We start from the raw sequence: 13,249 nt of genomic DNA, 5'->3' as shown, positions 1-13,249 counted from the left end.
AAAGTGTGGTGCCGAGGGATGGCTGTGGTTACAGATCCCCCCACTGATTACCCAAAGGAGGGTCTAGGATGTGCAAAATTACCAGCTGTGAGTAGAAACAAGCAACGGGCTCTCCCCATATACCTGTGTAGTTAAACATCACCACACATTTTGCAGCTTAAGAAGTCTGAAGGATGCCTTTTACCATTCCCACCACCCTCAAAGGTGGCATCAGGAACTGCAGGTCCTTGCTTGACAATTAAAACACATGCTCGCAGCCTTTTTGACACCCTTCTCTAGACTGTTCTCCCTGACATCATCATTCAGGAGAGATTCGTGACAGGTCATCTTGACCCAGTCCTACTGGGGCAGGAACACTACACACTCCAAAGAAAGAAAAGGATCTTGATGCTTATTAAATATCCCTCTCCAAACCTTGGTCTGATCATAAAGCACTGGAACATTCAACTGAAGAAAGCCTTTTTGGGGACACAGAAAACCATAGGTAACTTGCAGATTAATAAGGACAGGCTGGAAAATTAACAGCAGTGAAGACAGGTTTGTTACTGCGACAGCATCATAGGCAGAGTGAAGCACCAGTGTGCGATTTTCTCTTTGCCACGGGTGTAAAAGTGGAAGGGCTGGAAGAAGGACCTGGGAGAAGCAGCACAGAGCTGCAGAGTACTTCTGCATCATCCTAATGGTGCAGAGAAAAGTCCATTCTTCCTCACCTTAATGAATGAAGGAGCCTTAAATGCACCTTCCCAGGTCTCAGCCCTGCTCCCATTTCACAACCACCTTGGCAGATCCCTCACAACACAGAGGGCAGGACATGACCTGGGCATTCATCTTGCTGGTGCCACACAACCATGATGTGACACCTAGGTGAGCCAGCTCCTAGGCCATTCCACAGGCTCACTGTATTGCTCTGGCAATGCAAAGTGGCTACACTCCCAGCTACTTCATTTCCCGAGCTGAAGAGGAGGAGAGAGGTATCTTGAGTCTACAGAGATCTGGGATCCACTCTCCTCCCTCTTGGACCCACACCTGGGAAGCATGGGCACCAAACTGCCCCGTGCATCTTGGCTAGGAGACTACCTCGGCTTGCCACCACTGCTTCTCTTCTCCAAACCATCTTGCACGATTCTGCACCTCGCAGATAACAAGCGCCGTTTATGGCAAGAGAGGCTTGGCCACAGACTTGATCTCACAAGAGGTTCAACACCTGATTAGTACCTGATTCCCAGAGTGGCTGACGTTCTCCTGGGAGGAAGCTCTGTTCCGGCGTTTCGCATGATGGGGTGGGTAGGCAGGGAACAGGGCTCCCTTCACATCCTCGTCAGAAGTGTCCATATCTGCAGAGTACCGAGATCGGGGCTGCTCGTTCCAGGGGCTGCCTTTGGAGAGAGAAGGCTTCAGCACAAAGGTATAAGAGATCCACATCCCCGAGTTACTTCCTGGACATTGGCCTCATCCTTAAGACAAGCAAATAATGAAGCACTTCTCCAAATCACACTTTCTATCCTTTGGCAGGAGATGCTTCCACAAGAGAGACCAAGGTTAAGGATGGCTGTGCTGGGGCCAGGTTGCATCTCCCTCCGCTGGAGCCACATAGCACCTAGTTCAGTAGCGTCCCATTCAGCACTGCTGAGATAGCAGCAGGCACAAGGAGCAGTATCCTTGCTCTCTCACGCCCCTAACAGCAAGGGCCCTCCTCACCAAAAACTTGCTATTGCCTTCCCAATTTTGTTGGAGTACAGGTTTGGGCACTGCCCTTCATGCATTGTTCAGGTGCTGGAAGATGTTTATCTCAGGCTACAGAGATACCAGTCTAGGACAGAGCATTTAAAAGAGTGGAAATTCTCCTTTGTAAGGAGAATTTCAAATGAGGCCAAAACAATGAGAGAAAATGGAATCAACAAGCCAAGGGACCCTGCTGCTCTGTTGCTCCGGAGGGGCTCAGAGTAGGAATTTAAACAGTGCACAGTAAGGTTTATCCAGTGTTTCCTAGTGCCCTGAAAATCAAGCACTTGAAAATACAACCAAGCAGTCGGAGACCCAGATGGAGATATATACATTCTACAGCTGCATGGCGAGGAGACTACCTCGGCTTGCCACCACTGCTTCTCTTCTCCAAACCATCTTGCACGATTCTGCACCTCGCAGATAACAAGCGCCGTTTATGGCAAGAGAGGCTTGGCCACAGACTTGATCTCACAAGAGGTTCAACACCTGATTAGTACCTGATTCCCAGAGTGGCTGACGTTCTCCTGGGAGGAAGCTCTGTTCCGGCGTTTCGCATGATGGGGTGGGTAGGCAGGGAACAGGGCTCCCTTCACATCCTCGTCAGAAGTGTCCATATCTGCAGAGTACCGAGATCGGGGCTGCTCGTTCCAGGGGCTGCCTTTGGAGAGAGAAGGCTTCAGCACAAAGGTATAAGAGATCCACATCCCCGAGTTACTTCCTGGACATTGGCCTCATCCTTAAGACAAGCAAATAATGAAGCACTTCTCCAAATCACACTTTCTATCCTTTGGCAGGAGATGCTTCCACAAGAGAGACCAAGGTTAAGGATGGCTGTGCTGGGGCCAGGTTGCATCTCCCTCCGCTGGAGCCACATAGCACCTAGTTCAGTAGCGTCCCATTCAGCACTGCTGAGATAGCAGCAGGCACAAGGAGCAGTATCCTTGCTCTCTCACGCCCCTAACAGCAAGGGCCCTCCTCACCAAAAACTTGCTATTGCCTTCCCAATTTTGTTGGAGTACAGGTTTGGGCACTGCCCTTCATGCATTGTTCAGGTGCTGGAAGATGTTTATCTCAGGCTACAGAGATACCAGTCTAGGACAGAGCATTTAAAAGAGTGGAAATTCTCCTTTGTAAGGAGAATTTCAAATGAGGCCAAAACAATGAGAGAAAATGGAATCAACAAGCCAAGGGACCCTGCTGCTCTGTTGCTCCGGAGGGGCTCAGAGTAGGAATTTAAACAGTGCACAGTAAGGTTTATCCAGTGTTTCCTAGTGCCCTGAAAATCAAGCACTTGAAAATACAACCAAGCAGTCGGAGACCCAGATGGAGATATATACATTCTACAGCTGCATGTGCACAAGCCAGCACCCAACCCTCCTGGCTCTGCTATCACAGCAGGAAAAACGGTAGTAGTTAAAGGCAAATTCTGCAGCACCATCTGCACCATCCTTTGCTAGGGTATTTATAGACTCATGAAGCGACAGATCCTGCAGCCTGCCAGTGCACAGGGATAGCAACCCTCACTGCTTTCCTCCAGTTCTTGTCCAGTCTTACTCCAGTTCAAGACCCCTTGAAACTCCAAAATTTCTGCACCTACAACATCCTTGGCAAGGAGTTCAATTAATCTGTCACTGCCTGCAGGACATCCCATTTTTTCTAGTCTGGCTTCTAGTAGTGTTGTTTGAGTGTAACAAGTTCCTCCTCTGGACAAGACCTCCAGATCTGAAAGGGCTGGACACCTTAAGAACAGCCCTTCTGGCTTTGAGAAATTAGTTTGTTGGGGACAGAACCAGCCCATTACAACCAAATAACTTCAGCCAATTCTCTCATGAAAAAAAACCCACTTCTGCAGATGGGTATTTTGTCTTGACACCTCATCCTTTTAGTGGCTTTGAGGTTGTTCACATTTTGGTCCAACTCTTGCACCACTTCTCCCCAAGATACAAGAGGAGCCTGGCCAGAGACACCTACCAGGTTTTACATTTCTTTCCAGGCTCCTTCTCTGTGAATTGACGGTGAGCCGAACCTCTGTGCTGAAGTGCTGCTCTGGAGGGCTCATGCCTGGTCCTTGTTCCTGCAAGACGTGGTGGAAGACCAGATCTGCCTCTGCAATCCTGGACTCCTTCTGGGAGGCATCTTCTGCTGTGCTGGGGAAATCTGGGAAGGACTGAGAGATGAGGATTGCTGATGAGCAGCTGCCTGTGAGGTCTCGCTGCCTCTCCCGACCTTGCTAACAGCTCCTAGCTTTACCCCCCAATACATGCGTGGATTGACCTTTTATAATGCCAATTCCAAATAATCCTTTTTAAAGCCTTACTTGTCTTGCTAATGAACCCTGAGCAATACTTCTCATCACTACCAGGGGGCACTGTTAATTTTTAAGAGAACTATGCACGGAGTCCTTACAGCTAGGCTGCAAAAAGCCTGTCTTTTAAAACACCATGACCTCTCACTTATTCAAACACAGCTACCTTCTGCCCCTCAAATAATCTGCAAACAATAAATGTAATTCGGATGATCTCAACAAAGGCCAGCCCTCCTAGACTCACGTTGAACTCTACTGCATAAAGATGGGCTTAGATAAAGAAAGAATCAATCTACTTGTTTGACCAAAATTCTTACCAATTTACATGGAATGGTGTGAATTGTGGGGTTTTTTAAAGCCTTTGTTACACATCTTAGCACATCCTAGTTCTACCCAGGGGTACAGTTTAAAATGTAAAGCTGCTTAATTTTCTAAAAGTGAAATTTCAACAGAAAAGGTGAACAGGAGCAGCCCAGAAAGCTTGATCTGAAGCATCTCAGGCTGGAAGATCTTTTGCCACATCCAGGGCAGCCCCATATGTGTTGCTCCCCAGAGCTGGAAGGTGGGGATGGCTGACCCCAAGCCCTCACTGGGATCCCAGGGCACAGCTCACTGCAGTCACTCATGCTGGAGCTGCCGTGGGTCCTGCTCCTGGTCAGGATCTCCTGGCACTAAGACACATACAGTCTCCTATATAGACATAACCAGTGTTCATGCAGTTTGTGTTCTCCCCTCTGACTGATGGGGACCCCCACCCTGCAGGTGCCATCCTTGATGGCTCGCTGGCTCTGTAGGATTCATTTTCTCAATCTCAGAAGGGTAGCGTGCTCCACGGAGCTGCTGGCCAACTACGTCCCCAGTGCCACCACACATCAAAATCAGCCCCAAACTGGACAGGATGATGGGAGAGGAGTCTGGCTTCATTTAACCCCTTGAATACTGAACCTCCAAAAGCTCACTGGAAACTAGGGTGTCCCATAGCTTTGGACAACACAAAAAAACTGTTGTCTGCAGAGAGCCTCTTGCTATCTCATCTTACCACTCATCCTCACTTTGGTCAGATGTCCTACTCCTGACTCAGCCTCAGGGAAAGCACTTGAAATGGGAGAAGAGATAGCAAGCAGGGTTATGGGAAGTGAGGATCGGCACCATCACCTCTCAACACCAGCTGAAGGAGGAGGTACCAAAGGTAGCAAGGAGGAATAAGAGAGGAAAGCAATCCCCCAGCACTCTCCCAGTACCTGGAAATCATCTGGGCTGCCGGCTGCTGGAGAGAGCTGCACAGACTGGTGGTGAGACTGAGCAGAGTATTCCGAGTCCAGTTCAAAATCAAAGGGATGGACAGACAGCAGGCGCTTTGTCTTGCGCATCTTACCATAGGAAGTGCAAGAAAGGAAAATTCAGCATAAGACCCACATATGACCTTGAAGAAAGGGGGAGTGAGGGCCTTTGTGTCCTTAGTTTGCCTGAGTTTGCACAGCCCAAAGCAAATATCCTGCTTTTGCAGAGAAAATTTGGGTCTGATGTTCTCCTGCTTGCAGGGAGTCAGGTATGCAGGGTGGCATGCACTTATGCTGGAGTCAAGGAAAAGCGGGTTCCTCATTTCCACGGTTTCTGGCTCAGGACTCTGGCCGTGAGCAGACAGTGAGAAGCTCTCTCCTGGTTTATAAGGGCACTATTGGAAAGCTGAGCCAGGTTACAGCTCAGGGACAGATCCAGGAAATGCCTTTTTGTCCTGAAGCATCTCCCCGTCTTCAGAGAAAGGATGCTGTGGGCAGTCATTTGGGAGGTCATCACCTGCCTTGAGGCAGGAGCAGCTTGGACAAGACTCTAAGACTTCAGAAGCAGAGCAGAATGAAGTATCAAGTGTGTGAAACGCAGCCGCAGGTTGAGATGGTGTGTATGTAAAAGCATGTATGTAACTGTACCAGCATTTCAAACAAACTGGCAGACTTCACACATGCTTCAAGGACAAATACACTTCCCATCAGGCTGCTTAATCTGCATTTCAATCCATACACATAGTCCCAGAAAAAAACAGGAGATAAATCAATGAACCCAGCTGTGCTTTCCTAGTCTACCATGTATGTCTTCTAGTGAAAAACCAAGTGGGTTCTCATTATAGGGTGGGAGCTGGGACGTTTACATTAATTGGGGTCTTCCTGAGTGTCAGGAGCAGGTCTTTGTTTCCAGGGGGCAAGTATGTGATTTTACTGAGTCGGCTGTTTCTACACTAACTGGGAGAGGGGCTTATTTCAGAAAAGGAAAACAGAGAGAAAGGTCCAGTTTTGACCATGACACAGAAAGTCACCACCACCATCACTGCTACCACCACAGGCATGCCAGTCAGCAGCTGAGGGCACAGAGCAAGGCAGAAGGGGCCCCAGAATGAAACACTTACTCTGCTGTAGCACTCTGCTTCAGCTCCACGAAGGACATCGTCTTCATCATCGCTGTCGCCCCCAACGCCACCGCTGGTGAGGAGCTGGCATTCACCTGGAAGAGAGACAATGGCACACTGTGTATGGGCAGCTCCTGCACCCCGTTCCTGGGGGATGTAAGTCCCCACTGTGGTGGTCACACCAACACACTTGTAGGTGAGGTGCTTCTTGTATGGGGCGAAAAGGTCCAGATTAGAAATACCTCCCAAATTCTTTCTTTTTCAATTTTTTGTGTACTACACCACGGCCAGTAGGTTGCACAAATAAATGGAAGGTGACAAAGGATGGGAAAGGGACAGGAACACCTTAAGGTTGCCCCAGTGCTGCAGCAGTGACCACAGTCTAAGATCTGTAGGGTAGAAGCTCTTTGGAGTGCAGCACCGAGGCAACACTGCAGATATCCATGGCAGCACTTGATCTTGCAAAAGGTTGGCTGGTCTCTCACTGCTTCCCCTTCCAGCTGTGCACCACCACAGATGTGGAAGTGACCACTGAAGGAAGATAAAGGACACCTGCACCATAGACAGCACCCTGAGGTCTACCTGGCTCACTCCAGTGTTTGAAGGCACTACAGATTGGCCCAACACAGCTCTGCCTCTCCTATTCCCAGTTCCCATCAGCCAGCTCCAGTATGTATCAGTCATCTGTTCCTTTTGAGGTCCTCATCTCTATACCCAGATCACTGCCAAACCCAGCAGTACATTGGGAACAGCACAAATGCCAGACCAAGGCCAAAGTCAAGGTAGGCAAAATGTTCTTTCCTATATCAAATGGCAAGGCTAGTGAATCTTTCCTGCAAAGGCTCCTAAGGAACACAACCTGAAGTCCCAAATTCACTGGGTTCCTTAAGAACATGGCCAACTTTAAGCGTATGATGCAGGTGCATTGAGATGATGAGTACTTGCAAGCCTCAAGTTTGGAATGTAACTAAAAGCCCTGTTATATCCGAGTCTATCCTTAGAGACCCCAGGCATACCACAGTGCAAGGGATGAGCATTACAGTCCACCTCCACCACAGTGGAGAGCTGTCCTCCCTGGCCCAGCCACACCAAACTGTGCTGGAGTGCCCACAGCCAGAGGGTGTGAAGAGAAAAAGACATTGGAAACTTCTCTCGAACTGCAAGCCGCATGCTGCAATTCTCTTTTTTTACTTACTGTTAATGTCTGGCAGGCTGTAAACTCTGTCATGAAGACCTAAATGAAAGAAAAATGGTGGGGAAAAAATAAACACATTTTCTCTGTGTACCTCATAGAGAACAAGCCTCAGAGCTATCGTTAACTGGAGTTCTCATTCTTTAGCCATCACAAGGCACAATCATCAAAAAGGTTCTTTAGAGACAACAAAACAGGCACTTGGAGACAGGACTTGACTGTTAAAAGTCAAAGAGCTTATTTCCAGCACGGTCAGCAGCAGACGGCCACACAAAATGCAACAGTCTCACGTCATTCTGCTGTACCTCCTGCAACCAGAGATGTGCCCCACAAGGAGATTCTTGCCTGTTCAAGGGTCAAGCCAATTCACTGGTGTTAATGAAGTAATAACAACAAAATCATCTCTTTTTGAAAAAGACAACAGAACCTCAATTTAAAGAAGCCTGAAGCACTGTTATCCTCACTCTTGGTTTGGTTTTCTCTCAGATTGTCCTTTCTGTGTGGTCTGACGCATTTTCAGACTGAATGCTGTATAAATTGTCTCTCAGTCCATTAATTTTATATTCAATGCCACTACCTTCCACCCTCTTTCTGATATTTCTACCATGAGCGGTCTGGATAAAAGAACTATTGGACCAGTTGAATTAGCTCACGTCTACGGTATTTGTGCAAACTTTTCTGTGGCTCCTCAAGATCGGAATAAAAATCACATTGGTTTTCAAAGGCAACAGGCAAAGCAGTGCAGCAGTTGTATGGATGGCAACTAGCAGCTACCCAGTAAATAACACCATATTAACAACAGATTTTGGCATGTGTTTATGCAGTACTGGACCAGTCGAAGAAATACTGAAGATCTATAAAGCTCTGAAGAACACAGCTATGGTGACAGGTAACTTACTAATTTTGATACAGTTTTGTCAGTGCCAGAGCATCATCAGATTGGCTGTAAAAATCATTAGATCATCAGAAAAAATGAGTGCTGCCTTTATCCAGCCAGCTGGATGTTTTGGAGCTGCAGGTTAAACTTAGGTTAATTTCACAAACTCTCCCCTGTGACTAAAAGAGCTGAAAGAAAGAAAAACAAGAGCTGCAGCTCTTACGTACTTGCAAACTGCAGGACATGAGGCTTTTAAAATTAAGCAGAGATACTCTCAAGTCTGTGGTAAAACCTTAACAGAGGAAAAAAAAAATCCACCAAGAACATCTGCTCTGCTGCTCCCAGTATAACACACCGCTCTGAACCACTGATTCTTCCTCAAAATATTTTGCACGGTCTCAGAACCACATGGCACTCAGAGCAGCATCAGTGCTCACGTTCCTCCCTTGGTGCACACCCCAACACAGTGCTGCACAGACACCCTGTGCACGGTAAGGCAGGAGAAACCCCAGCACTCCTCCTCACCTAAAAATGCGGAGTTCACCCCCTGGCCCGGCTGCAGCCTGCCGTAGAGGGACTGCAGCACTTTGGCGCTTCCAAACCTCTTGAAACGGGATCGCACGTGTTCGTAGTACCACTCCAGGGAACCGATCTTCATGATCCTGCCCCAAAGAGAGGATGCACGTACAGGTGAGCCAGTCCAGCCATGCTCATGGGGACCAGACCCTCACCCAGAAACTGTCTCTTAACAAAACCAGCCTGTTTTCTAACCATCATAACTGGTTTCTAACCAGCATAAAGGAATGCTGGGTTTGGGCCCCGAGGCTCGCCCTTGGCCCTCACCCTCCATCGCAGGAGCGGTACCTGGAGAGGCGGCAGGGATCGCAGACCCAGCCTTGCTCCTTCTTGTTGTAGCGGCTGCAGTTCTTGCAGGTGTAGAAGTGGCAGTCCAGGCACTGCCGCTTGCTGTTCGGCAGGAACTTGAAGGGCTGGAGGCAGTGGACGCAGTGGGTTTCATTGAGGTGGGACTGATTCGTCAGAAACTCTCTCTTGCTGCTCTCCTGGTCGATCTTGCATTTCAGCTCCCTGCAGAAAACATCCCAAAACACAGGAACTTGGTTTTGTTAGCATTTCACCGCAAACTCTCACATGGCAAACCCCGTCACGCTTCCATGGTTTCAGGAATGATTTTATAGGGAACATCCCGAGTCCTGCAGCTTATGGAAACTGCTGTAGGGCAAATCTAATAAATAACATATCATGAGTTAAATAAGCCGAGCAAAAAAGAAGGCTCCAGATTCAGGGCAGGTTTACCGTACATTAGGATCTGCCACCGTTAAATTTATGATTAGATTTGTTTGTGCCAAAACCTGTCCCATTTGCTTCACAGGGTATTGATCATAAATCCCAGGAAGCTCAGGAGAGCGACTCTTGAAGACTCATCCGCATCCCAACCCAACCCGATCTCTGAGCCTGAAGTCTAGCTGGGAATGTAAAGCTTTCTGGAATTCTCAGTTTAAAAACCAAAAAAAGCAATGTGAGAATAAAAAAGGATTAAAAGGAGCTTTGATCTAGTCCTTCCATGCTAAATTCAGCAGAGACTTTTATTAATGGCAGAAGGGATGTGCAACGAGGCTGTTCAGAGGACAGCAACTGGAGGAGACGCTCACGACGGTTCCGTGAAAGTCCAGCCAACATGACTGCTTTCCAAGCGCACCTTCTCCTGGCAGTCCATCGCTACAGGCTTCCTTTGCTATCCAGACCCAGCTGGTAGAGCAGGTCCCCACGCAGGAAGGTGCCTGTGCCAGGCTGAACCCTCAGGGACAGCCAGGACCAGCTAAAATGCTTGCTGAGCCAGCGGGGGCCTCCTGTGCTACCCAAAGGCTTTCTGTTTGTTCCCCCTGCCACGCACTACCTCGGTATGTTTGTCTTTGGGGCTATGGCTGAGACGCGATGTTTGACTTGTAGGGAAGGTCCTAGAAGGTTGTTTTCTGTCTAGGCAGGGTTAGGAAGCTGTATTTTCCAAACCAGAAGTCAGCCTGGGCCAAAAATCTCAAGTAATCAGGTTTGGAGACTGCTTCAGGAACACAGCGTGGAGCACAAGGCTTCTGGTGCTGCTCCTGGTGCCCCCCAGCTGCGGGGAAGATGAGCTGACGCCGGGGTGACTGCAGCAGGAGCCCTGCTGGCGTGGCGTCATGGTGCTGGGGTGTCCACCAGAGCAGCAATGTGGCTGGTGGTGGGAATGACATGAACGTAAATCAAGCTAATCTCTGTTTAACCAAATCAGTTTGCACATTAGGGATCAGCTCTTGTTTTTTCTGGGGGAGACTTACCACCGGCTTGCTGCCAGCACACCAGGCTGTGTTCACAGTTACACTGGAGTGACACCAACTTGCATTAACCGAGGATCTGGGACATGTAAAAATCAGTATAAAGTCTGAACCGGGCACCTGTTTTTTATATTCAGCTATTCACCATCCTAGCAGTGTTTTGAATGACCTAGTGCAAATGTCCAGTAGTAAATTTGTACGTGGCTACTAAAAACAAGCACTCAAACAGAAAACCCTCAGGTTGGGCTCAGTGCTCCTTTTCCACCCCATGCTCAGGCTGTTTCCAGCAGGATCCCATCTTTTACTGGACCGCTTTTTCTGGTTCCCAGAGACCGGTTGCATTCCTTCACCTCCCCTCCCTCGCCCATGAGACATGAAGAAGGAAGGACAAGTCTCAGCCAAACCAGTTTAAAACCCACAGGAACCACACGCCTCTTGTCTCCTCTTGCTGGCAGGAGCAGAAGCCAGCCCCTTCCCCGCTCTGCTCATGGCAGAGTAAATCAGCAGCGGTGGGATGTCAAATTGCAGTGGGGTTGGTCCAGCTGAGCTCCAGGAAAGATGCAGGGAGCCGTCCCCCAAAACCAGGGTTGCTGGCAGGGATGTTTATGGAAGGAAGCAGAGAGAGCCCCCACAAAGTGGCCATTATTTAATTTCTCAGGCAAAGCGTTACCCTCGCATGGTTGTGCAGTTTCTGGCCAGCTGAAGCCTTTATCCATTGTTGGTGAATATCTTCTGCCAAAAAGAAAATGCAGATGAACAGCAGAAAGGGAAGAAAAAGACCAAGCTGGGGGGGAACATTTCTTCGAGGCTTGCAGGTTGAGGCAAGCCCAGCGAATAGAAAAGCAAATGAATAAAAAAGCAAATGAGGATGGTCAGAGCACAGGGAGCAGGGTGAATGGCTGCAGGGTCTCCCATAACCTCACATCATGTCCCAGCTTGCTGCAGGCAGAAAATGCTCACATAGCTCTGTGTCCAGCATGCAGGAGCCTGGCGGACTTTCGCAGACTGGTGGTCTGGTCTATGCCAGGTATTACAGAAATATCTGGCAGATGGACTTGGCTATGGGTGAACCTGCAGAGAGAGGCAACCAAGCCTCGGACCAGGTAACGTGCTCTACCCTAGAGACTTGGGCAGTGCCAGGCACCGCTGGGTTAACACCAGCCCTCCATGAGGCAGGATTTTAAAATAAAATTTAAAAAAAAAAAAGAAAATTTAAAAAAAAAAGAAAACCAACAACAAACTGCTGACTGCTGGGCAGAGGGAACGCTGCTTAGGATTAGGGGAGACAGCAGCCGGATAGAAGCATCCTGAGACCTTCCCTTCTATCTTGCACACCCTCTTGTATCTCCCAAACCAGGGCACTCAATCTGGGAGCCTCCTCGGCATCAGAGCAGACCCAGATAAGCCAGTCTGGCACCAAGGTCAAGTAGGTAAGGAATTTACCTCACCCACTTCTTTGCTGCAGGGCGCAGCAATGTGGGTCCCCACCTCCTTCCTCCAGGCAGAGCTCAGATCCATCATAAGGGAGACATTCACCCTTTCCAGGGTGGTAATTTTTCTAAACACCCATGTCTGATCTCTGTCCTGCACTTCAGAGCTACCAGCAGAGGAAGGCAGCAGATGATACTGAATTATCTCTGCCTCCCGCACAGGCTGGCTTTTCTTGGGCAAAAAAAAAATAATCAGGAGGTTCAAAAAATATGTGACTGAGAGCTTCTCATGGCTAATAGTGTAAACGGAGAGGCTCCCACGCAGCCTGGCATGGAAACCCACAACAGCAAGCTTTTTGGGGGATGCTTTGACAGCTCAGATGCAGATACCCCAAATGAAGGATGACTCTCACGCCTCACATTTCCCGTTGGATCTGGTAGAGGAACCAACGAGCTCCTGGTCCCTAGAGCATCACCCTGCTGTTGGAACCAGCACTGGCTCACAACATTTGGAGCTAGGAGGGAATGAGGGATTGGTGGGGGCGCGGCACTGCCCAAACCCAGCCTGGGGGCGCAGGGTCAGGATAACGATGAGATCGTGGCCAGACCCTGAAGAGGGACGCTGCGGTTTCTTGAAATAAAGTTAAGAAATTACTAAGTGCAATTCGTGATGCAGATAATGAACAAGACCTAAAAACCCACAACCTCTCATGCTCAAAAGTTCAATCTAATCTGACCGAACATTTTTTGAAAAGCACTTTTGTCCAGTGTCCTATACATCCATCTGCTGCTCGGGTGGTTTTCAATCTTTTCCCAATCTGCGGCTCCTTAAAACTTTCCCAGAACAGCACGGCCCCCTGTACGGCATATTTAAGGCTACTACAATAGGGTTACTACTCCTCTCAGTTATTTTTCCAGGATCCTTCAGGAGTCCGTGGGCTCCCAGGACCCGCTGAACACCCCTCCTGCCCTAAACACGCGAGAAGCAT

The 13,249-nt window shown here is 48.8% G+C and overlaps 1 protein-coding gene across 1 annotated transcript in view; it reads right to left on the bottom strand.

Annotated features, from left to right (window-relative positions):
• Nucleotides 1-10,235, bottom strand: part of MLPH (melanophilin) — a 23,851-nt gene extending 13,616 nt beyond the window's left edge. Inside the window, 8 exon segments of the mRNA XM_009635486.1 lie at nucleotides 2,223-2,383; nucleotides 3,697-3,892; nucleotides 5,272-5,400; nucleotides 6,432-6,526; nucleotides 7,627-7,665; nucleotides 9,026-9,162; nucleotides 9,365-9,586; nucleotides 10,171-10,235. Of these exon segments, the coding sequence (XP_009633781.1) occupies nucleotides 2,223-2,383; nucleotides 3,697-3,892; nucleotides 5,272-5,400; nucleotides 6,432-6,526; nucleotides 7,627-7,665; nucleotides 9,026-9,162; nucleotides 9,365-9,586; nucleotides 10,171-10,235 (1,044 nt within the window).
• Nucleotides 10,236-13,249: the final 3,014 nt, after the last annotated feature.

This window comes from Egretta garzetta, unplaced genomic scaffold, assembly GCF_000687185.1.
Source record: "Egretta garzetta isolate BGI_Z169 unplaced genomic scaffold, ASM68718v1 scaffold113, whole genome shotgun sequence".
Lineage (NCBI taxonomy): Eukaryota > Metazoa > Chordata > Aves > Pelecaniformes > Ardeidae > Egretta > Egretta garzetta.
Note: the sequence above shows the minus strand (reverse complement) of the source record. Positions and strands in the feature narration are given on the sequence as shown.